The sequence below is a fragment of the Miscanthus floridulus genome, chromosome 17, assembly GCF_019320115.1.
Source record: "Miscanthus floridulus cultivar M001 chromosome 17, ASM1932011v1, whole genome shotgun sequence".
NCBI classification, from domain to species: domain Eukaryota; kingdom Viridiplantae; phylum Streptophyta; class Magnoliopsida; order Poales; family Poaceae; genus Miscanthus; species Miscanthus floridulus.
Genome location: NC_089596.1, coordinates 92260052 through 92285336, shown reverse-complemented (window position 1 = coordinate 92285336; position 25285 = coordinate 92260052). Strand labels below are relative to the sequence as shown.

At 46.0% G+C, this 25285-nt stretch overlaps 1 protein-coding gene and 1 pseudogene across 1 annotated transcript; both read right to left on the bottom strand.

Moving 5' to 3' along the window:
• Positions 1-1140: 1140 nt before the first annotated feature.
• Positions 1141-21475, bottom strand: LOC136518326 (O-methyltransferase ZRP4-like; annotated as a pseudogene).
• Positions 21476-23120: 1645 nt separating this feature from the next.
• LOC136517626 (O-methyltransferase ZRP4-like) lies at positions 23121-24452 on the bottom strand. The gene is made up of 2 exons (XM_066511250.1): positions 23645-24452; positions 23121-23562 (listed from the first exon to the last, which is right to left on the bottom strand). Exons 1-2 carry the CDS (start codon positions 24422-24424, stop codon positions 23266-23268), a joined length of 1077 nt encoding a protein of 358 aa, XP_066367347.1. The 5' UTR covers positions 24425-24452; the 3' UTR covers positions 23121-23265.
• Positions 24453-25285: the final 833 nt, after the last annotated feature.

The window sequence follows — 25285 nt, the reverse complement described above, 5'->3', positions numbered from 1 at the left end:
GTGTGGGTCACCGTGATGCATCTCTGGCACGCATCCACAGGCAGGCGCGGGCGTGAAATGAAGCAGGCGTGGGCGGGCCCTACGTACTCGCGAAAGCGGAGCCAGCGTGGCGCGGTAAATGGAGCAGCGTTAGTGGCATGGGAAACGGAGCAGCGCGGGGTGGTCTGCGCCTGTGTGAGCAAATCCGGCGTATGCGCGGGCTGGGACTGGGAGCAGCGTCTGGACGTGTCCTGCGGCCGGGTGCTAGCTGCCTCGAATGTGAAACATGTTCTATTCTGGTACTGCATTTTGAGGTAACCAATTTAAACTTGTTCCATTGTATATCATTACATTTTCATCTAGCACCTACATAGTATTTACAAAAATAAAATATGTGATATAATCTAATCGCATGGCGAAAACGAGGAAGTTGCACTACTATCAGCATCCTAAACTTCTAGTTTAGATTCCCCCACTTTGTACATTTCCGCTACGTTTGGAAATTATCATGATGTTTTCATTCCTCATTTGGCAACGAAGTTCCGGAAACATACAATGAGGGCATGCGCCTCCTAAGGGCTCGTTCGGTTGTCTAGAAATCATTCCATGGAACGATTCTCAACTGGAATATTTGGCTAATTTGTATAAAAATTGATTAGATGGAATGGTTCCTAGCCTCAATCCAGCATAACCGAACGAGCCCTAAGGGGTACGCTAAGGTGTAGACCTGGATTGAGGGAACAACTAGAACCGTCGTTGTTAAGCCAACAGACCGACGAGCTCACTGAAGTGTAAATACCCTGTAAGTTGTAACCTTCTTGTTTTGCTGGTGGAAACAACAAACAGAGTGACTATGATCATGCTCTGTTCCATTGCATTAGGGCTGCAAGATAGCACATACATAGGTGGCGATTGCAGAGAGCAGAAGTACCAGTAGACAATGGAAGATATATAGCACACAACGGGTTGAATCAAACGAAGAAAAACAAGTACGACATGTGCCTTGATATATAGAACACAATGGTCTTTAGAAATCAGAAATAAAAATAATAATATGGAGTACCACACATTTAGTTGGGATACAAATCCACACGAACATCATGCACGCCAACAGCCAACTGAACCACTTGTGAATTGTGATCATCATATCAGACGTTTTGTTCAAGGGTAAACCTCGATGATCGATCGGACACCTAGAACTGGTGTTATTTTGTAGTCGCTGAATCCAGCTTCCAAGAAGATTTTCTTCCACTCCTGCTCATCTCGCTCCATGCCATTGACGACCATGATATATAGGTCGAACAAGTCTTGCATCTCTCTGTGCCTCGAGTCCGATTGTCCTGCCCCAACCACAATATCTATGATTATCACCTTCCCCCCTTCTTCTCTTGGAGGAATAGCCTTCCTGCAGTTTTTCAGTATCTTGACACACTCCTCGTGGCCCCAGTCATGCAGAACCCACTGAAACGTAACAAATATATGTTTTTTTATCGAGTGTCAGAAAATAAACATTGATCAAATATATGTATTAGTAAGCATTGATCAAATCTCGACTCCTTCCGCATGGCCGGGTTAGGTAAGATTTTGAGGATTTTGGCACTTAATTTTTACATGCACACGGACTAATTCAATCACCAAGAAAGCTAAGGGTACCACTCTGACAGCTTATTTAAAAGCAAATGGTTTCTTTTGTATATAAAAAAATAATGATAGGTTAGCTGCTTCCTCCAGATTGGAATATATATGCACTACAACCATTTAAATCTTAATCGTAAGTTTCTGACACATGAAATTACTTTATATAAGAAAATTGGTGTGACTAGATATGCATACGCATGTGCCTTAGCTTGGAAAGTAGTATCATTATCAATATATTACTTTAAAAAAAATCTGGTTCGATATTCTTCCAATGGATTGCATTCAGCTCTCAAGAATGCAATGGATTGTATTCATCTCTCAAGAAGAAAAGAATGCAATGGATTGTATTCATCTCTCAAGAAGAAAAGATTCGCACCCACCAAGGTAAGCTCCCTAGTTTCTTAGAAATTTTCAACCAGCGACTAATATATTAAAATATTTCCTGTATTCCAAATTATAAACCGCTAAGTCTAGAAAAACCAAAACAACTTATAAATTGGAACTGCAGAAATACTTCCAGTTACAAGTACAACGTACAAACAATGCAACAGGAGATGGCTTGCCTTCAGGAACATGGCATTTGCCGGTGGTACAGACTCAAACATGTCGCCACCTATGTAATGCACTTGAATGTCACTGGGAGCCTTGCTGACGACGTGGTCGAGCTCTAGCACGCTGCATTTCACACTCGGGAAGGCCACTGAGATAGCTTGCGCAGCCGCGCCGAGCCCTCCACCGATGTCGACCAGGGAGCTTATCCCTTGGAAGACATGTGCACACTCCTTGATGGCAATGTCCATGATGAAGTGGCTGTCCGAGAGCATCCCGTCGTTGATGAGCGTGTCGAAGGCTGCGTCACCGCTGGCGTGCTCCCACAAGGTCTGGCTGTGCGTCTACTGGAAGATGCACGGGCCCGGCAGCTCGCGCTGGACTGGAACCATTTGCCGAGCTCGAAGAAGGGCGTGACGCGAGGTCGAGGAAGGAAGACACGAAGACGGTGCCGAGCACCATGTTCAGAAAGGGACTCACATTCGACGCCGAGCCGCCCAAGAATCGAGACGCCAGCGTGAGCTCGTAGACAGGCTCGCCGCCGTCGGCGGCGTTGGTCGTCGTCGAGTGCGGCTGGACGACGACGACGAAGACGGCGGTCTGAGTGAGCACGCGCATGAGGCGTCGCAGACATGGTATCTTGGACGGGTGGAGCGTGACATTGGTGACTATCCGTGGGACGTTGGCTTACTGGATCTCCGGCTCGAGTGAGTCGACTATTCATCATTGTTGTCGACCACAACTATCGTTGTCCGACCACACACTATGGCTAGAGGTAGAAGAAAGGAAGGAGAACAGAGCACACACACAGCACAAGCATTAGCGTTGGTGAGAACTCTGCAGAGGATATGATAAAACTGAACTCGCTCTCTTTACTGAGTTACAGTGGTAAATTATATATACAACTCTACCTATCTAATCATAGTACATAGACATGTCAAACCATCATGCTGCTACAGTAACTAGATGTGACAGCAGGACTGACTTCAGACCCTGCCCTTCTGTGGCTATAGTGCGGCAGATGTGCCGTTTGACGCCTGTCCCTGCAGCGGCTACAGTACCACAGCAGGGAGCCTTTTCGGCGTTGCCTTCCCCTGCCATGCGTTTACACCAGGAAGCAGCAGATTACTTAACAATTCTTTTCTTAATCCTGCTGCTAACCCTAGAACCCCTTCCATGCCGATCATCTTCTTCAGCTCCGTGAGTCAAAAACGGCCGAGCGGCTTGGTGAGAACGTCCGCAAGTTGCCGACTAGTTTCGACGAACTCGATAACGATCCACCCTCCATCGACACAGTCCCTGAGAAAATGAAACTTGACGTCGATGTTCTTGCTCCAGTCATGGAGAACCAGATTCTTCACGAGGACGATGGCGAGTTGGTTGTCCACCATCAGTGCTGGTGGGTGAGCTTCCACGCCGATCAGCTCGCCCAGCAGCCGGCGCAGCCACACATCTTGGCACGCCGTTGTGGCCACCGCCACGTACTCTGCCTAGCATATGGACAGCGCCACCACCTTCTGTTTCAACGACACCCATAAGATTGGAGCCGGCCCGAGGAAGACGATCACGCTAGAGGTGCTCCGCCGTCCGTCGATGTCCCCCGCCATGTCTACATCGCTGAATACAGTGAGTTGCAGCTCACTTCCGCCGGTCTTGGGAAAGACGATTCCCTGATTCACCGTTCCCTTGACGTAGCGTAGCAGCCGCTTCACCGCAACCCAATGATCCTCTTGGGGATCCTCCATGAAACGGCTAGCGTAGCCCACAGCGAACGCAATGTTCGGCCTCGTGTGGACTAGGTAGCGTAGACTGCCGACAATGCACCGGTAGAGTGTTGCATCTACCTTCGCCGCGGTACTGGCCTTCATTAGCTTCAGCCGCTCCTCCATCGGAGTCACGCATGGCTTGCACTTAGCCATGCCGCTCCGCTCCAACAGCTTTGCGGCATACATGCTCTGACCGAGCGTGAGCACCTCCTTCCCCTGTCTCACCTTAATGCCAAGGTAGTAGGAGAGCGCGCTGAGATCGCTCATTCGAAAACGAGCCGCCATCTCATGCTTGAAGCTATCGATGTCCTCCGCACGCGCGCCGGTGATGATCAAGTCGTCCACATACACGTCGACGATGAGCTCCTCCTTTCCCCGTCGTCGCGTGTAGAGCGCGTGCTCAATTGCGCACCTCACGAACCTAAGCTCATCCAGCATGGCGTCAAGTTTGGTGTTCCATGCTCGTGGGGCTTGCAGCAGCCTGTAGAGCGCCTTGCGCAGTCGGAGCACCCCATGCTCCACTCCCTTGACGGCGAAACACGGAGGTTGTCTAACGAAGACTGTCTCCGCTAGCTAGCCGTTGAGGAAGGCCGATTTTACGTCTAGGTGATGAACGCGTCAGTCCTTTGCTGCTGCCAAAGCTAGTAGCAGTCGGACAGACTCCATACGCGCTACCGGTGCAAAGACTTCCTCGAAGTCGATGCCCTCACGCTGAACAAAGCCTCAGACGACGAGTCACACCTTGTGCTTGACAATGACGCCTTGCTCGTCCTGCTTGACCTTGTATACCCACTTCAGGCCGACCGGACAGCATCCTAGAGGTGGATCGACAAACTCTCAAGTCTCGTTTTTCTCGATCGCCTTCATCTCCTCCAGCATCGTCCGTCGCCAATGTGCATCGCGCTCGGCCAGCGCGAACGTGGGTGGTTCCTCTGCACTAACGAGAAGCAGCTCTGGGTTATTGAGCAGCCGACTCGCCAGGCCTAAGGGCTTTATGCAACCGATGATGTCATTCAGCCTACGGAACCGCACCTTCTCACCTTCGTGGAAGGCATCCACGAACTCAGTGATGTCAGTTAGAGGTGAGGCAAACTCGATCGGTGTCGATGGAGTTCTCTGTTCCGCTGGAGTGCTCGACACATCACTTGGAGTGCTCGGCATCTCTCTCGGAGTGCTCGGCTCTGTTGCTAGAGTGCTCGGCACCTCCTCTCTAGCGTCTCCACTCCCGTGGATGACTAAGTGCTCGACGACGAAGGTGCTGGTGAAGCCGCCAGCTTCCCCCATGCTTGAACTATTTCGGTCCCAGGCAACCTTCTCATCGAACATGATGTCGCATGAGACAACCACCTTGCCTCCACATGGGTGTTGACACCGTTTTTTGCACATGTCAAAATGATCAGAGTGGGCTAATCGGCAGGAGGAAAGTTACTGTACACGCTGACAGCCGATGAAAATTAGCTTGTAAAGATGGTTGCCGATGAATGGTGGTGATCGATGGAAAGGTTGATTTAGACTCGAGCGTTGCCGATAAGGTTGGAGATGTTATTGTCGATGCCGATGAAGGAAGGCTTGAAAACTACTGCCGATGAAACAGGAAGTATGCCGATAGAAAGGAGGTCGGTGAGAATTCCATCGTAATTGAGGCGGACAGGGAAATAGATAGGAGTTGATTTCCTTTTCTATATTTGTTAGAGTATGATTCATGTAATAGTCACGTGTTTCCTTAGATATGGACTTGGTGTCCTAGTCGTATTTGGTTATGTCTCTTTAGATCAGGGTATAAATATAGATTAAGGGGCAATGTAATATATATCAATCAATATCAAAACCAATTTTTACTCATATTTGCATCTACTTACTTTTCGGCGACTTCGTCAATTTGCATATTTTTCCTTTTTACGAGTTCTCATTGATTCGGTGAGTTGCATCGCTTCAGTGCGACCTTCGGCGATTCTCGAGTTCCGTGTGAGTACCTCTTGGCCGTGACTTCCGGGCGTATCGCTGTTGTCAGGACCAAAGTGCTCGTATCTTCATCCTTGTCGATTAACAGGTCAAATCGACTGGCACGCTTTGGATATCGATTCGGGTATTAGCCCTTTGTGTTTGCAGATCCACTTTTGCATCAACACATCTTTTGGCACGCCCGGTGGGACAAATCAATCCGATCAATATGTTCAATCCCGAGATCGATTCAGGGAACATTATCGCGGTATCAGAAGAAGATCTTAAGGAAGAGCAGAGGCAGGCTATGGAAAAGGCTGTAGAAGAATACAGGCAGCTTTGTCTGAAATTGTTTAGCCTGAACAAGAGTGGACAAGTCATCCAGAAGCAAGATTTGCCGTTGCCTCGGCAGGTTACCTTTGACTCCAATCCTGGTAAACTTCAAGAGATGGTTAATTCTGCAGTAAATCATACTTTGATTAATCATTCCAATGTGCTGTCCAATACTGTTCATAATGCTATGGTTCAAACTCTCAAAGAAGGACAAGCGTCGCCGCATTACGTTGGGCCTGCCTATCACCAACCAGAGCCGGCATCTGTCAATACTCCATCGGCTCCCTCGGCCGTTGTGGGTACAGAAGTTACTTCTCCTCCAATATCGGCAGGGTTACCTAATATTCAATCTACACCGATACGATCAGATCCAGTACTACCAGGAGGACGAGTTCAGCTTAATACAGATCTATCGGCATCAGCTATGTCAGGCCCTGTGTCTCAGAATAGCCAGATTCCTGCTAATTGGTGGGGATATGGTATGCCTCCGGAGTCATCTGCTTTTAATCCTGGGTTACCTCAAGTGTTTGATGCAGTAGGAAAAGCTCCTATACCATCGGCTGTTTCGCTGATGGCTCAAGTGCCTCAATATGCCACAGCAACTACTGTGCAACCAACTCCAGGAGGTTTCCAGATGCCTTTAGTTCAAACACCCAATTCAAGTCCATCGGCAAGCTTACTGCCGATGCAGCAGAAAGCCCCTGCTATGAGTCAAACTGGGGTTCAGTTTATGCCTCAAGCTGGTTATAATTATCCAACAATGTCAGTAAATTACCAGCCATCGGTAAGTTTTGTACCGATGAGTTCTAATAATGGTTGGTCAGGACAGTTACCTGTTCAACATACAGTTCAGCAAAATCAGCAGGTTGCAGGGATTCAACAAGGTCATATGCAAGCTGGTTTCCAGAATCAAGCATCGGCAGCTCAGCCGATGAATCCTTTCCAGCAGGTTAATGGACCACAAGTAATGGTAAATATGCCGATTGCTGGAGATCATGGGCCACAAAGATATATGGAGGGATATCAGCAGGTACCTCCTGTAGAAATTCAGCCAGTTCGTCAGCAGGAGGCTGATGCTTTTTGGGCCGATAAGATAGCATAAATTATGAAGGATCAGTTTGGGATAAAGCCCAAGGTCAATACTTATTCTTATCGGACTCCGTACCCTCTTGCATATGATTTAATTCCTCTCCCAAATCGGTACAAGGTACCAGATTTCACTAAATTCTCTGGGCAAGATGATACATCAACAATGGAACACGTCAATCGCTTCATTATTCAATGTGGAGAGGCAGCTAGCAGAGATGAATTAAGAGTTCGATTATTTTCATCATCTTTGTCTAGATCGGCATTTACATGGTTCATTTCATTACCACCAAATTCTATTATTACTTGGGCTGATCTAGAAAAACAATTTCATAAGTATTTCTTTGCTGGAATCTATGAAAAGAAGCTTACCGATTTAGTAAAATTGAGACAGCGTAATGATGAATCGGTAGAAAGCTTTGTGCAAAGGCTACGAGATGTAAAAAATAAGTGCTACAGCCTGGTGCTAGATGATCGGCAGCTTGCCGATCTGGCTTTTCAAGGGTTATTGCCACATCTTAAAGACAGATATGCTTCTCAGGAGTTTGAAAGCCTCAGTCATCTTGTGCAAAGGATCTCTGATCAAGATACAAGGGTTTTTAAACCTAAAAAGAATTGGAGTAAAAAAGTATCATTTGTTGAAGAAGTAGGAGATTCTGATTCTGATAAAGAACCAGCTATCGGCTTAGCTGAGTGGGTTAAGAATAAAAAGCCGATATCTTGTCCCTTTGGTCAGAAAGAGCAAGAAAAGTTTACCTCTGATATCACCAAGGCCGATAAGATATTTGATCTTCTGCTTCAAGAGGGCCAAATTAAGCTGTCACCTAATCATGTGATCCCATCGGCAAAAGAGTTGAAGAAGATCTTGTACTGTAAATGGCACAATGCAACTTCACATAGTACAAATGAGTGCAAGGTGTTCAGGCAACAGTTACAATCGGCTATTGAATCTGGGAGAATTAAGTTTGGTACTTTCAAGGCCCAGAAGCCAATGAAAATTGATCAACACCCTTTTCCAGCAAATATGTTGGAGGCCAAAGGGAAGACCAAGGTATTGACGTCAGAGGCTGCTGAGAAAAACGCATCAGTGGATCCCCAACATCGGATAACTACCGATGATGCAAAAAGTAAGGGTTTGCTGGGAGAAAGCAGTAGTTCCAAAAACCCTCCTCGACCTGGCATTGTGATTACCCATCGAAGGCAGCAGGAGGGTTGGCATCAGCGTAAGGACCGATATCGACAACAGCAAGAAGAGAGACGTCGGGAAGAATGGTATCGGCATAAAGATCATTGGAGGTGCCCGTTTTTCATCCATTGCTGGGAAGAAGGTATTAAATTGCCAACTGTTGAAAATTGCCCTGAGTGTAATGGTTATTATGGGGTCAATCGGTCAGAAAGGAGGTTTCAACCTGGTAATTAGGGTTTATTTATCAATGAGCCGATCAGAGACAGAGCATCAGTGCATGATCGGCTTGGGGGCAGACTTAGTATACATGAGAGGCTTGATAAACGCGCTGGATATTTTCTAAGGAATCAAGAGGAGCTTGAGGAGATGGCAAACGCAAGAGTTCCCGATGAAGAAATATTCTACAGGGCCCCTAATATACGCCGTGTAGAATCAACTGGGACCTGTTATCAACCGGTTTGGAAAACCAAGTTTCCTCGATGGTGCTCGGAGGATCTGATAAAGACACAGAAAAGGAGGATGCAACATGAGCATCAGGAGGATTTATACCGAGAGGAAAATTCCTCCAATGAGAGGTCTAGTCATCAGCAATGGCAGGTAAAACATAAAAATAAGGGTCCATCGGCAGATGTTAATATGGTATTCATATTGCCGATGGAGTTTTTGGCACTATCTGATAATGAGGAAGAAGTTGTTCTCTCTGATCAAGTAGCTCAGTTGACACTAGATCCAATGATGGTTATTTTTGAGAAACCTACCGATGACGAGAGACAGCATCTTAAGGCTTTGTTTGTGAAAGGCAGAGTTGATGGGTAGCCTGTATCTAAGATACTTATCGATGGAGGGGCTGCGATTAATATTATGCCTTATGTGATGTATCAGAAACTTGGTAAGGGAGATCAAGACTTGACCAAAACCGATATGATGCTAAAGGATTTTGAAGGCAATGTGTCACCGGCTAAAGGGGCAGTATGCGTTGAATTGACCATCGGTAGCAAAACCTTGCCGATGACGTTCTTTGTTATTAATGACAAGGGTGCATATAATCTGCTTCTAAGGAGGGATTGGATTCATGCTAATTGTTGTGTTCCTTCTATAATGCATCAATGCCTCGTACAGTGGATTGGGGATAAGATTGAGTTTGTCCCTGGTGATTCTTCTTATATCATCGCATCGGCAGAATCAGATACTTATGAGCGAACTAAATGCATATCAGGAGAAGTTTGAGAAAAAGAGTTCCTTAGAGTTGCTAATTATGAAATTCCACCGATCCAAGCAGTCGGTTCCAAAGAAGAGTTTTAATGGATAGGTTTGCCGATGATGGAAAATTAGGTCAAGGGTTCACATCGGTAGATGATTTAGTAGAAGTAGATATTGGTGATGGCGATAGGCCAAGACCTACTTTTATTAGTGCTAAGTTAGATTCCAAGTGTAAGCAGCAAATAACTGATTTGTTAAAAGAGTATAAAGATTATTTTGCTTGGGATTATACTGAGATGCCTGAATTAAACCGATCGATAGTTGAACATCGGTTACCTATCAAATCTAGATTTTGGCCACATCAGCAGCTAGCGCGCCGATGCAACCCTAATATACTTCCTGACATTAAGGCCGAAATAACTAAATTAATTGAGGCAAAGTTTATTCGGCAGTGTCGATATGCAGAGTGGATCTCTAATGTGGTTCATGTTTATAAGAAAAATGGAAAACTTCATGTTTGTATTGATTTCAGGAATCTCAACAAAGCCACACCGATGGATGGCTATCCAATGCCGATTGCTGATTTGTTGATTGATGCTGCAGCCGGACATCAAATTATCAGCTTCATGGATGGTAATGCAGGTTACAATCAAATATTCATGGCTGAAGAAGATATTCCCAAGACTGTTTTCAGATGTCCAGGTCATGTAGGGTTGTTTGAGTGGATAGTCATGACGTTTAATTTGAAAAATGCCGGCGCTACTTATCAAAGAGCTATGAACTTTATTTTTCATGAATACATCGGCACATTAGTGGAGATCTACATTGATGATGTAGTGATTAAGTCTGGAGATATCACAAAACATCTAGCCGATCTACGAAAGATACTGAAGTGCACAAGGAAGAATGGATTGAAGATGAATCCTAATAAATGTGCATTTGGTGTATCGGCAGGTCAATTCTTGGGTTTTATGGTGCATCAGCGGGGCATCAAAATCAGTAGGAAGTCTATTGATGCAATTAACAAGGTGGTTGCTCCTGCCAATAAAACTAAATGGTAATCTTTGATCGGTAAGATTAATTTCATTAGAAGATTCATATCTAATCTGTCGGGTAAGATCAAGGCTTTCAATTCATTACTTAAATTGAAAGCCGATCAGGAATTTGTATGGGGAGCTGAGCAGCAGTTAGCCCTAGATGAAATTAAGAAATATTTAACAAATCCTCCAGTGCTAGTTCCACATCAACACGAGAAACCTTTCAGGTTGTATTTGTCAACTGATGATACCGTTATCAGTTCAGCTCTTATTCAAGAATTTGAAGGGAAAGAACGTGTTATTTATTATTTGAGCAGAAGATTAGTGGATGCTGAGACAAGGTATTTGGCCATCGAAAAATTATGTCTGTGTTTATACTTTTCTTGTGTCAAATTAAGACATTATTTATTATCTGCCGAATGTACGGTCATATGCAAAGACGACATAGTCAAGTATATGCTGTCGATGCCGATATTAAGTGGTAGAATCGGCAAGTGGATTTTAGCATTATCAGAATTTGAATTACGTTACGAATCGACTAAGGCAGTTAAGGGGCAAGTTATGGCTGATTTTATCACTCAGCATTGTAATACAGTGGACTCTCTAGAGGTTGCTCCTTGGACACTTTTCTTCGATGGGTCCACATGTGGTGAAGGAGCAGGTATCGGCATTGTGTTGATTTCACCTCAAGGAAGGAAGTATGAGTTTTCATTGCCAATTATTGCTACATCGACAAACAATCAGGCTGAATATCAAGCCTTGATAAAAGGGTTAGAATTGCTGAAGGAGATACATGCCGATGCTGTTGAAATCTTTGGTGATTGTATGCTAGTTATAAATCAATTGGCTGGGATTTATGAATGCCGAAGTGAAGTTTTAATTTCGTATTATGAAAGATGTTTGCAATTGTTGAAAGGGTTTAGAGATTTTTGTCTTGAACATATTTCTTGACTGCATAATGAGGAGGCTAATCGACTAGCTCAGCATGCTTCAGGGTATCAACCTATTCAGGAAGTGCTAACATCGGCAATCGATACCGATGACTGGAGAAAGAAGATTGTCGATTATTTAAAGGATCCATATAAAAAGGTTGAAAGACGTATAAGGTTCCAAGCTACCAAATATGTGCTCCTTGATGATGAATTATATTATCGAACTATAGATGGAGTTTTACTCAGATGTGTTAGCAGTGATGAATCGAAAAGTTTGATGGGTGAAATTCATGAAGGAGTGTGTGGAGCGCATCAATCGGCTTTCAAGATGAAGTGGATGATCAGATGGAATGGATACTATTGGCTGACTATTCTTGAAGATTGTTTTAAATATTTTAAAGGATGTTAGGGGTGTCAAAAGTTTGGTAATATTCAAAGAGCGCCTGCATCGGCTATGAACCCTATAATTAAACCTTGGCCGTTCCGGGGATGGGCTATCGATCTCATCGGTCAGATTTATCCGCCATCGAGCAAAGGACATAAATTTATTCTGGTTGCTACCGATTATTTCACAAAATAGGTTGAGGCAATTCCTTTAAAAAAGGTGACATCGGCTAATATGATCGATTTTGTGAAAGAGCATATTGTTTACCGATTTGGTATTCCTCAAACTATCACTACCGATCAGGGTACTATGTTTATATTGGGAGAATTTGATGAGTTTGTTGTAGGTATGGGAATTAAAGTTTTAAATTCTTCTCCATATTATGCTCAAGCTAATGGTCAGGCTGAGGCTTCTAACAAAGGGATCATCAAACTCATTAAGCGCAAAATTAAAGAAAATCCTAAGAGGTGGCATACAGTATTAAATGAAGCCTTGTGGTCATATCGGATGTCATGTCATGGTACAACCAAAGTAACGCCTTATCAGTTAGTATATGGACACGACGCAGTATTACCTTGGGAAATTAAAACTGGCTCTAGGCGAATACGTTCTCAAAATCAGCTGACAGCCGATGATTATGATACTCTTATGAAGGATGAGTTGGAAGATGTGGCGGGTCATCGGTTAAGGGCTTTCGTTAGCATCAAAGAAAATAAGAAAAGAGTAGCCAGATGGTATGACAAGAAGGTGAAGGTAAAGGAGTTTGCCGATGGAGATCTGGTCTGGAAATTAATTTTACCGATTGGGACTAAAAGTTCAAAGTTTGGAAAGTGGTCTCCTAATTGGGAAGGTCCATATCGGATAAATCAGTCTGTTCCTGGTAACGCATATATTCTAGAAACCCTCGAAGGGGTTGTGTTTCCTAGAGCATTAAATGGAAAATATTTAAAGAAATATTACCCTAGTATCTGGATGGATGCATAAAAGTGTAAGTGCCGATAACAGTCCTATCGGCTAAAATTATATAAGGATGTCAATGTCTCATAAAGTGCCGATGCAATAGACAAGATTTACAAGTTTAACAAGGATTGGATAGCCAATATCGCACGCAGGCGAATCTGGTCGGCTTCCTTCATTTCTTTGATGTCTTCATCGGCAGCACCCTCCATAGGCTTGAGTTTTTTCTTCATGGCCAAGGCTTTGTGAGCCTGGATGTCTCTTTCTTACTGAAGGGCCTTGATGGCATCGGGTAGCTGGCTTTCTTCTTGTTGGGTATGAGTTAAGGCTGCCTCGACTTCTTTTAATTCAGCCAATAGAGCCATCCTCTTTGCCGATAAATCTAAGATTTTCTGCTTAAGTTCAGCGCCCAAAGTCTGCAAGTTGCCGATGCCCTTGTGCTTCTCATCGGCAATTTGTTTTAGTTATAGCATCTCTTCTTTGAGTTGAGCCTGAGCTGCTCTATCGGTAATGCGTTGAGCAGCCCGTTGATATTGCAGTTGGTGGCTTTCTAAATGGGCTGCTGGGAAGAGTGCTTCTTCAACATCGGCAGGGACCTGGCCACGGATTGTTTTGAAAATTGCCTTTGCGGGGTCCGAGTCATCTACCAGTTGGGTGGTATCCTGCTGTAACAAGTCCAGGAGAGCTTCCAACTTGGACTTAATTTCTGCCGATATTGTTCCCAGTGCAAGGGAAGAACTTGTTTCCTCTCCATCATCGTCAAAAACGTCAATGGCAAAGGAAAATAGGTTGTTTGGGGAGTTTTGTTCCTGAGAAAAAGAAAAAGAGGTCAGTTAAGGATAAGTATAAATATTATAAATCGACTAGGTCAATCGGCTTACCTGTTTCAAGGCAATTTCCTGTACTTGGCTGGAGGAAGCAGCCTAGAGTATGCTGTGTGGAGGATCGGCTGAGCTTGCCGATGGGATATCCTCTGTGGTCTCATCGGTGGTTGGCCCTTGGGGTATGATGACCGATGGTATGTCCTGTACAGGAGGATTAACTGCTTGCTCAGTTGCATCGACTGATCCTGGCCGGCTTGCAGACATTGGGGCAGATGTGGGGATCAGCATGGACTTCTGTCGTTTTGGCTGTGCCTCGGCATCTGTTAAGGCTTTGCGCTTTGCTTGGGCCTCAGCAACGGTTGGCTGGGGGGCATCGACACTTGTTGGTTGTGGAGCTTGAACATCTGGTACGCTTGCCGATGTACCCATTTGTTGCTGCAAAACAAGTGTAAGGTATGATATTTAACAGATAAAATGTAAAATCAAAGGAATACCTCTGAAGATTTGTCAGAGGTAGTAGTGCTTGATGTCAGAGGAATTGCCGATGACGATCCAGCAGCGGCTCTTACACCCTGATGATTAATGTTAATACAGTTTGTGATCGGCATGAGTAGAAATAAATAGGGTTGTTACCTTGAATGCCTTGATCAGGGTTGTAGCAGCAGCCAATGGAGTGGCCCTAGCTGTAGCCAATTTGGACTTGGAGGTGATGGTCTTGGCACGGGTCTTCTGGTGAGTCAAAGCAGCTAAGGTGGGGGCGTTGTAGCCGATAGGTGATATCGGGGAAATAGGCCGAAGATCGAAGGGTTTTCCACTTTTGCTCATAGATGGTGCTGGGTTGTTAACCTGTCACGAGAAAGTTAGTTACCGATATATGAAAGGAAAAGGCAGAAGGGAGTTAAAAGAAACTTACTGCGTCATCGGGGATGGCGTATTCAGGGTCGATCATGTGCCGATATGTATGAGCAGATGTTGCAAACAGTTGTTCCCTCCACTCTCACCACCATTGCTTATATGATTCGGTGATGAAAGATGCTGGAGTCCAGATGGATATATCGACATCTGTAGTATCGGCATTGGGGGAGAGTCGCACTACCCTGCTCCAATCTGTTCCACAGGTGATTATTTCTCTGGGTTTGATCACATCGGTAAAACAAAGTTTGATTGGCAGTTGCCCAAAAGCCAATTGACGGGATACTGCCGATGGATTGTAAAATTTATACGTGATATTGGTGTTTTTCCCGCTACCGAATGTGTTTACTAGGATTGCCCTGGGAGTAATGATGGCCATCATGAGTTCATTATCCTGATTCAGAGTGTCATCGGCAAAGTTGAAAAGAAGGGGGAATCTGTTTTCTTCGTCAATATAAGGTACCCAGGCCCTATGATCACGAGAAAGACCATTGTAGAAGCTTTGGAAGAATCTGCCGATCTGGTCTTCATTGGCCTCTGTTCCAGGGAGGACAATTATGGCTTCGCCAAAATTGAGGGGTGAGCGTGTTGCCGATTCCTCATCCCCAAGCACGTGGTCTTCAGCAATTTCTCATGGGAATTATTGGGCAAAGAAGTCCCATTGCAAACGTTTGTGCATATGGGCATTCAGCCACATGTTGATAAACCACCACGGGCCTCCTAAGTTGCCGATGGGTTCGCCAAGCAAAAGTTTCTGAGACACTTGATGAAGAAGATGATAAGTGGAGCTCAGAAGGTATCGGCCAAGAGGGAACCTTACACCATTGGCCAAGAGTTCAGCCGCGGGGAGGAAGGCGTTGGTTGGTCCTACTGATCGACCATAGAAGATAAATTTTTCTAACCACATATTCAAGAATGTGGCATGTTCCTTCTGGTTAACTGTCCCGGTCCTTTGGCATTCTTTAATATATCCCGTCCAACCGCCGATGTTGCAGGTATTCACCCTATATTCAGATTTTCTGCCATAGATGGAGCCTTCATCGGCAGTTGAAATGTCCGAGCCAGTGAGCATGTAGACATCGGCAAGTGTGGGAGTAGCTGGGCCATGTCCAAACATAAAAGTGTTTGTTGTGTCTGACCAGAAGTAAGCAGCTGCAATCATCATTGACTCATTCTTTTGCATATCGGCAATGGATGGCCTAATGCATTGGTCTAGCTTCCGTTCTGCCCAGTGTACTTGCATCGACCTGTTGACCCTCAAGTACCAATCTTTCCACCCTTTGGTGGTTTTGGGCCAAGATTGGAATGTATCTTTCCATAAATTCAGAGAGAAATTTTGGGCTCTAAAAGGGATTCTGTTAACCTCTGCATTAATCAGATCAGTTGGATCTGGGTTGCCCATTGGTCCTAGGCATTGGAAATGCGGCTGATCGGTTGGAATAACTAATTTGTTACGAAGTTCCTAAGTTTAGAGGATCCAAAGAACAAAGAAAATGAGAAAAAAATACCAACTATATGAACTCGTAAAGACCAGAGGAATCGAGGTAAAAAGTAACGGAAGTGGAACGAACTGCAGGGACGTCGAAGTTGATTGCCATTATCTTGAGGTAGATGGGGGCACGAGCTGGAGACTCGAGGTTGATGCTGGAGAAAAGTTCTTGTTGGTTGAGGTCGCACAGTTGTTCGTCAGAGTCGCCGCCGGAAAGAGAGAATGCCAAAGATTGGAGTCTGAGGGTAGAAGACGAGCGTTCTGGAGAAATCTATTTATAAGCCGCTTGGAGTAGGGGTATTTTGGACTTATCTCTATGCCGCGCGCATGTGGGTCGAGGTGGTTCAGATGGATATGGTAACTGTTCGCACGATAATCAAGGGATTGTATAGATGATTTGATGGCAAGTAATCATGACTTGGAAAAGATCTCGGTACAGGATATTTTAATTCTGAAAATGGCGGTATTATTATGTTAGGATCTTGTCGATGGATTATTGTTTCGGTATCTTAACCATAATCAGGGCAAGAGTGGTTGAAAATTGTGCGATATTTACTGAGGTGCGTGAATCAGGACCAGATTTGATTAGATTTGATAACAGATCAAGTTTTGGCTTGGAGGATGAGTTACGGTAATTGGGCGAAGGCAAACGTTATCTGAAGTAAATTTCAGAGCATTAATGGTTTTATACTCCGAAATTAGGGGGCATGTGTTGACACCATTTTTTGCACGTGTCAAAATGATCAGAGTGGGCTAATCGACAGGAGGAAAGTTACTGTATACGCTGACAGCCGATGAAAATCAGCTTGTAAAGATGGTTGCCGATGAATGGTGGTGATCGATGGAAAGGTTGATTTAGACTCGGGCGTTGTCGATAAGGTTAGAGATGTTATTGTCGATGCCGATGAAGGAAGGCTTGAAAACTACTGCCGATGAAACAGGAAGTATGCCGATAGAAAGGAGGTCGGTGAGAATTCCATCGTAATTGAGGCGGACAGGGAAATAGATAGGAGTTGATTTCTTTTTCTATATTTATTAGATTATGATTCATGTAAGAGTCACGTGTTTCCTTAGATATGGACTTGGTGTCCTAGTCGTATTTGGTTATGTCTCTTTAGATCAGGGTATAAATATAGATTGAGGGGCAATGTAATATATATCAATCAATATCAAAACCAATTTTTACTCCTATTTGCATCTACTTACTTTTCGGCGACTTCGTCAATTTGTATATTTTTCCTTTTTACGAGTTCCCATTGATTCGGCGAGTCGCATCGCTTCAGTGCGACCTTCGGCGATTCTCGACTTCCGTGTGAGTACCTCTTGGCCGTGACTTCCGGGCGTATCGCTGTTGTCAGGACCAAAGTGCTCGTATCTTCATCCTTGTCGATTAACAGGTCAAATCGACTGGCACGCTTTGGATATCGATTCGGGTATTAGCCCTTTGTGTTTGCAGATCTATTTTTGCATCAACAATGGGTCGTAGAGCCGATATGCCTTGGTACCTTCCACGTAGCCTAGGAACACCATCGGTGTGCTCCTATCCTCTATCTTGGTGAGGACCAGCTTCGTCTTCCTGACGTGGCCGATGCAGCCGAATGTCCAAAGGAAGGACACGCTCGGCTTGCGCCCATACTAAGCTTCGAACGGCGTCACGCCCTTCACGGCCTTAGTGGGCGCATGGTTGAGGATGAACACCGCTTCACCCCAGAACCTTACCGCCATGCCCTTGGCCTTCATCATGGATCGAGCCATGCCGACCACCGTCTAGTTCCGCCGCTCCACCACGCCATTCTATTGTGGTGAGTACGACGTGGTGTGGTGTCGCACCACACCCTAATCCATGCAGTACACAGCGAACTCCACCGAAGTGAATTCGCCGCGCTGATCAGTCCGCAGCACACGCAACTTATTGCCGCTCTCCGCCTCCGTGCGCGCTTTGAACTTCTTGATCGCCGACGCCACCTCGTCCTTGCTCGTCAGAAGTTGCAGCCACATGTAGCGACTGCAATCATCCACGAGCAGGAGGAAGTACCGCCAACCACCGTTTGTGGCTGGCGTGATTGGCCCACAGAGATCACCATGGACGAGTTCGAGAGCATCCACCGCGCGATACTTGGCCTCCTCTGCTTCCCAATAAGGCCCCTATCACACAGCTCGCCTTTGTGCTCGATATGGGGCAACCCTTGGACCATCTTCTCCAGCCGACCAAGCATGTCAAAGCTAAGATGGCCAAACCGGGCATGCCACAGCCACGGCTCCTCCGTGTGCCGTGCTGCCAGGCACACTGGCTGCTCCACCTTCAAGTCAAGCAGGTATAGCCGGTTTCGGGACCTCTTCACCTTTGCAAGAAGGCATTGCTCTTGGTCCCTGATCCTGAGGACATCGTCCTTGATCAGTACCTCGCTACCGCGCTTATCTAGCTGGCCAATGTTGATGATGCTTGAACGCAGCTGTGGGATGTAATATATATCCATTAGCGTACGGTGCTCGCCGTTCTGGCACCTGAAGATGATGGTGCCACTCCCTTAGATAGCCACCCTTAAGCCGTCCCCAAACTTCACCGTGCCGGTCACATCGTCGTCGAGCTCGGAGAAGGCTGCCTTAGACCCCGTCATGTGGTTGCTGGCGCCGGAGTCCAAGTACCACCGCTGCTCTTGCTCGCCGCCCACACGTCTGAGGTAGACTTGGGCGCGCGGTTCGTCGAGGTAGATAGCTTCCAGAGCCTTCCCAGGCCCTTTCACCGTCTTCATCTCTCCCTTCTCCTTAGCCTCAACGTTATATAGTGCACAGAACGTCGCCATTAGGAGAGTGGCATCATCATCATCTTCAGCCTACGCCAAATGAGCCTCAACCTTCTTCTCCTGCTTGCGGTTTGGGCCCTCCTTTGCCCAATGGATCGTCTTTCCGCAGCGTCGATAGGCGTTGGGTCGACCTTCTTCTTCTTTTCTGAAGAAGACTTACCACGGCGCTTGCCATCGCCACTGCGGCTGGAGGAGGCTATCCTAGAGTTCCTCCGGGCAGCCCACTCCTCCTCTGTCAGTAGCAGCTTACCGTTGTCCTTCGTTGTTGTGGCCTACTCCATACGCTCATCCACCGCCCATAGATGACCAGTCACATCCTCAATGGTGAGGGTGGACAAGTCCAGCATCATCTCTATGGAGAGAGCGATCTGGATATACTTTATCAGCACGGAGTGGAGGTACTTAGAAACCGCCTCTTCTTCGTCGATGGTGATGCCGTGGCTCCTCAGCTTGCTGATGAGCGTCTGCAGGCAAAGAGAGAAGTCCTCCACCGATTCATCATCCTTGAACTTGAGGTAGGCATACTCCTGCTTCAGAAGCTGGGCCATCGTCTTCTTTGCGCAGTCGGAACAGACGCGCATCGTCACAATAGCCTCCCATGCCTCTTTAGCAGAGCTCTTCGCCCCCAATGGCTCACTGTACTCCATCGGTACAGCAGCGAGGATAGTCTACAACGCTGACATGTCGTCTTCTTCGTTGTCAGTGCCCTTGTCAACACATTCCAGAGTCGTCGGGCTCTGAGCTTGACCTTCATAGTCACCGACCACTCGCCATAGTTGGTGTGAGTTAGCATCGGTCAACTGATGTCGCTGACCTCCCGTACCGTACACACAACAACCTCCTGTCGTGACTGGGCAGCCACAGCAGCGCCGCTACTGTCGCCCAACTCCAAACCGTCCATCATCGCCAGCAGTTAGTCTGGCGACGGCGCTTATACGGCTATGATACCACTTGTTGATCCACTGGATCTCCGGCACGGGTGAGTCGACTACTCACCAGCGTTGTCGACCACAACTACCGTTGTCCGACCACACACTATAGCTAGAGATAGAAGAAGGAAGGGAGAATGGAGCACACACACAACACAAGCACCAGCGTTGACTGAAGCTCTGCAGAAGAGATGGCAAAACTGAACTCGCTCTCTTTACTAAGGATGAAAACGGTACGGAAATATCCTGTACCGAACCGTATCATTTTCTATATTTAATCCGATCGAATTCGTATTTTTAAACAAATTTGAATTCGGTTTGAAATTCGGAACACCAAATTCGAAATCAGAACGAAAACGGTTTAGACATTTTTTCGACTGTTTTCTACTTTTCTACTTTTAATTCAGACTATCCCGAATTCAAAATTCGGAATCAGAACGAAAACGGTTTAGACATTTTTTTTTACTGTTTTCTACTTTTCTACTTTTAATTCAGAATATCCCGAATTCGAAATTCGATTTAAACCAAATTTGGCCCACTACAAGTTCAACCTTAGAAAAATTATGTCTTTTTTCATACGATCTCGGATGAAGATGATTTTATATAAAAATTGTAGCTCTCGACGAGATCTACAACTTTTTAGTTCTTAGTTTTTTCATTTGATGTCTTGAAGATGTTCAAAAAAATTAAACAAAGTCAACGATATATTAATCGCGTACAAACGCTTGTTGCCTTAAAAAAATCATATCTTCCTTACATCCTGTCGAATGGAGATACTTTTTAAGAAAGTTGTACGACTTGTTAATTACTATGTACTTATTAATTGTTATGCAGTTGATCCTACGGGTCAATATTTCGTTTTGATTTTTCGTATACCGACCATGTTTGACATAATTCTGTTCGAATTAGTTCGTTTTCAAAATTTTTGATATTCCGTAAATTCATGTTCGTTTTTGTGTCCGGCTTTAACGATTTCGTTTCGTTTTCGTATTCAAATGTAGAAGTAGAAAACGGTTGAGAGGTTTTTCAACCGTTTTCATCCCTACTCTTTACTGAGTTGTACTGGCAAACTATATATACAACTCTACCCATCTAATCTAGTACACTGACATGTCAGGCCATCATGCTGCTACAGTGACTAGATGTGACAACAGAGCTGACTTCGACGCTTGCCCCTGCTGTGGCTACAGTGCGGCAAGTGAGCCGTTCGGCGTCTGCCCCTGCAACGGCTATAGTATCACAGCAGGGAGCCTTTTCAACGCCGCTTTCCCCTGCCGTGCGTTTACACCAGGAAACAGCAGATTACTTAACATGGGAGGGTGGCTGAGCCGCCATGCTGGTGGATGGCGTCGGGGATGCGGAGGTCTAGGGCCGCCTTGAGCGCCATGGACTTGACGTAGCCGAAGGTGTGGTACCAGAGCTGGAGCTGGGCATCCAGCATGGTCTGCTGGTCAGTGCTTGCGTGCTGCGCCTTGGCGGGCGCCGCCATGGCGCAGAGCTAGTGTTGATCTGCTCCAATTGTTATAGCTTCTTGGGCGCAAATAAAACGCCTGCATAGAGAGAGAGAGAGAGTTATAGACTCGTCGTTTATAGTGATTGAGCGCTCTGATGATCTTTGAGATGTTGACACTGTGATTTGCCTACTTGTTGATTTCTACTCCAGTCGTCAAATGGAAATGCTCCAGCGTGCACGAATTTCACACGAGAAGGGACGATGAGCACCCAAATCGAGATCAGCGATAGTACGCTCCTTTGTTCGAATGATTGCCATCACAACTCACAAGGTGGCCGAATCTTATCTTATCATCTCGCCGTGACATGTCATGTTAATGGAGAACTAATAATCGTGAAACAGAGACCTTTGCGCATTGGACACACGTTGAACATGTGGGCGCACCATAAAAGATGGAAAATGCATTTGGGACACGTCCAGTAGAGTGAAAGCGACAGCTGCACGAATGAGCACAGAGCAAGGAAACACGTATTGAATGTTTGGCTGCGGTTCTGCCGTATTTGTACTGGACTTTGGCTGATATATATACTCCCTTTCTGAACATGGTACTTGGCGCCAAAGAGCAAGGAAACATGGAATTTTTTTCTTAAGACGGATCAGCATATGGTGAAGGTTGAAACGTTGAGGATGACGAGCTGCTGGGGTAGAGGTAGCTAGCCTGAGGCAGATAGGTGATTGGTGTCTGTGGTGTTGAGGATGAATGCTGCCGGGGCAGAGGTTAACAAGCTGAGGAACCAAGATGGGTGAGCAGAGGTCACCGGCGCATAGTCAAGTTTCTGGGTCTATGGGGTCGAGGTACGGGTCGCAACACGTGGTACGCTACTCGCGAGAAATTTTTACACTTCGGGTCGAAAATAAACCCGTGAACCTGGGTCAGGGTCAACAAACCTAGGTCGAGGGTCGAAGGTGGTAAACCCGTTTTATGTGACTATGCACCGGCGTCGAGGATGACACGGGATCTTGACTCGCTCGCCTGAGTAAGTGCATACAGCCTGAGTAAGTGCATACTGCATAGCAGAGGAATGAGAACAATATCGATGTCTTGTCTGGAACTGGCAGGAAGTGGAGGATTGGGGCAATGGAGGAGCGGACACTTGGAACCCTAGTCACCATGGTGTAGAGGAGAGGCGACAGAGTAGAGCATGTCTGACAAGGCAGTGCGTCAGGGTGAGTCGGGGGACGGAATGGCTAGCTTTCTGGTTTTCAGCCCGTGAATTTGCTGCAAGCTTCCGTTTATCGAATGGCCTAGAATCTTTGCTTTCCAATTCACGTGACAGACAAACAGGCCAGCCGGTTTCCAATTCGACCTGATTCCGACCATTCAATCAGGCCCTTAAGTGTTTCCCACTCTGAATGACTGGTTAAGCCATGTTGCTGGTTCAACAAAGATTGATACTCCTGTATAGAATGCATGTCAGCTTAATGTGCCCTTGCATCTATTTGCTTTGACTGCTGTATATGGAACGTGAAGAGTAAAAACTGCGGCCATATAAAACTGTAGACCGGTATGTTGAGACAAATATGCCATCTCACGCCTTCCTTCTGGCGTTGAGGAATGAGGACCCGCAACTCCTGTATTTTTAGACATATAACTTTTGTTATGCACCTATATATATATATATAATATGTCTACATATATAATAAAAAATGTATTAAAAAGGCTAAAATATCTTATAATTTGGAACACGAAGAGTACATGTGATACATTTAACAACGAAACAGGCAATGGCAAAACACTTCTTCACACCTAGTTTCCACACGCAGATTATTCACGCATACAGTGTACTTGAGTTACATAGATATATCTATGGGTAGACCTCAATAATCGATCGAACACCTAGAACAGGTATGATCTTGTAAGAGCTAAATCCAGCTTCAAAAATAATCTTCTTCCACTCTAGCTCATCTCGCTCGGCACCATTGATAAACATCATAAAGAGATCAAACAAGATTTGCGTCTCCACATGCTTCTCGTCGGATGACCCTGCTCCAACCACCATATCCAATATTATCACCTTCCCTCCTCCTTGAGATGCTATGGCCTTCTTGCAGTTCTTCAATATCTTGACACATTCGGCATCACTCCAGTCATGCAGAATCCACTAGAACCAAAAATAATAATGCAAGTGATTATCATCACGATACTCAACAAGAGCACGATTTGACAATTATATGGGCGTATACCTTCAGGAAGACAGAGTTTGCCGACGGAATGCTCTCAAACATGTCACCGGCGATGTACTTCACATCGGTGTCAGTGGGAGCATTGGCGACAACGTGTGGGAGATCCAGCACGCTGCACTCCACATGCGGGAAAGCCTTTGCGATGGTCTGGGTAGCGCCGCCGAGCCCGCCGGCGACGTCGACGAGGGAACTAATCCCTTGGAAGACGTCGCCGCACTCCTTGACCACCACGTCCATGATGAAACTGCTGTCCGCGACCATCCCGTCGTCGAAGAGCTTGCCGAAGCTGGCGTCGTGGTCGGCCAGATCCCATATATGCCGTCCATGCGCAAACTTGAAGGGGGACGGGTCCGGCAACTCGTGCCGGAACCACTCGCCGAGGTCGAAGAAGGAAGACACAAAGACAGTACCAAGCATCAAGGTCAGGAATGGAGTCACGTTCATCCCCGAGCCGACCAGAAGGCGGGACGCCGGCGTGAGTCCGTAAACAGGCTCATCGTCGCCGCCGGCGTGGCCGCTGAAGACGCCGGTGAGAGTGAGCACACGCATGAGGCGTCGCAGGCATGGTATCTTTGACGGGTGGAGCGTGACCTTGGTGACTATCTGTGGGAGGGTGGCTGAGCCGCCGTGCTGGTGGACGGCGTCGGGGATGCTGAGGTCTAGGGCGGCCTTGAGTGCCATGGACTTGACATAGCCCATGGTGTGGTGCCAGAGCAGGAGCTGAGCATCCAGCACGGCCTGCTGATCAGTGCTTGTGTGTTGCTTCTTGCTAAGCGCCATGGCGTACGGCTTCTGTTTTTGCTCAAGTTGTTATAGCCTCATGATGCATAACGTCTCCATTTATAGGCTCCCGTTTATAGTACTTCGAAATTCTGTTTGATTGTGATATACGGATATAAGCTAAACTACAACTTGAAAAAGATATACTTTTTTTTACTAGCTAGTACTATACAAGGAAACCAGCCCATGAACTAGTGTCTAGTATGGGTCCATCATCATCAACTAGTTCGAGCATACATAAATTAATTTATTAATCCCATAGCTTATCAAATTATCTAACTTTGCTTTCTCTCTTATTTGTTCATTTTCTAACACATAGATACTCTATAACCTTTATATTTGATTTAAATGCACAGTAAGCCCTTGAATTTGTCCGGCTTTAACGATTTCGTTTCGTTTTCGTATTCAAATGTAGAAGTAGAAAACGGTTGAGAGGTTTTTCAACCGTTTTCATCCCTACTCTTTACTGAGTTGTACTGGCAAACTATATATACAACTCTACCCATCTAATCTAGTACACTGACATGTCAGGCCATCATGCTGCTACAGTGACTAGATGTGACAACAGAGCTGACTTCGACGCTTGCCCCTGCTATGGCTACAGTGCGGCAAGTGAGCCGTTCGGCGTCTGCCCCTGCAACGGCTATAGTATCACAGCAGGGAGCCTTTTCAACGCCGCTTTCCCCTGCCGTGCGTTTACACCAGGAAACAGCAGATTACTTAACATGGGAGGGTGGCTGAGCCGCCATGCTGGTGGATGGCGTCGGGGATGCGGAGGTCTAGGGCCGCCTTGAGCGCCATGGACTTGACGTAGCCGAAGGTGTGGTACCAGAGCTGGAGCTGGGCATCCAGCATGGTCTG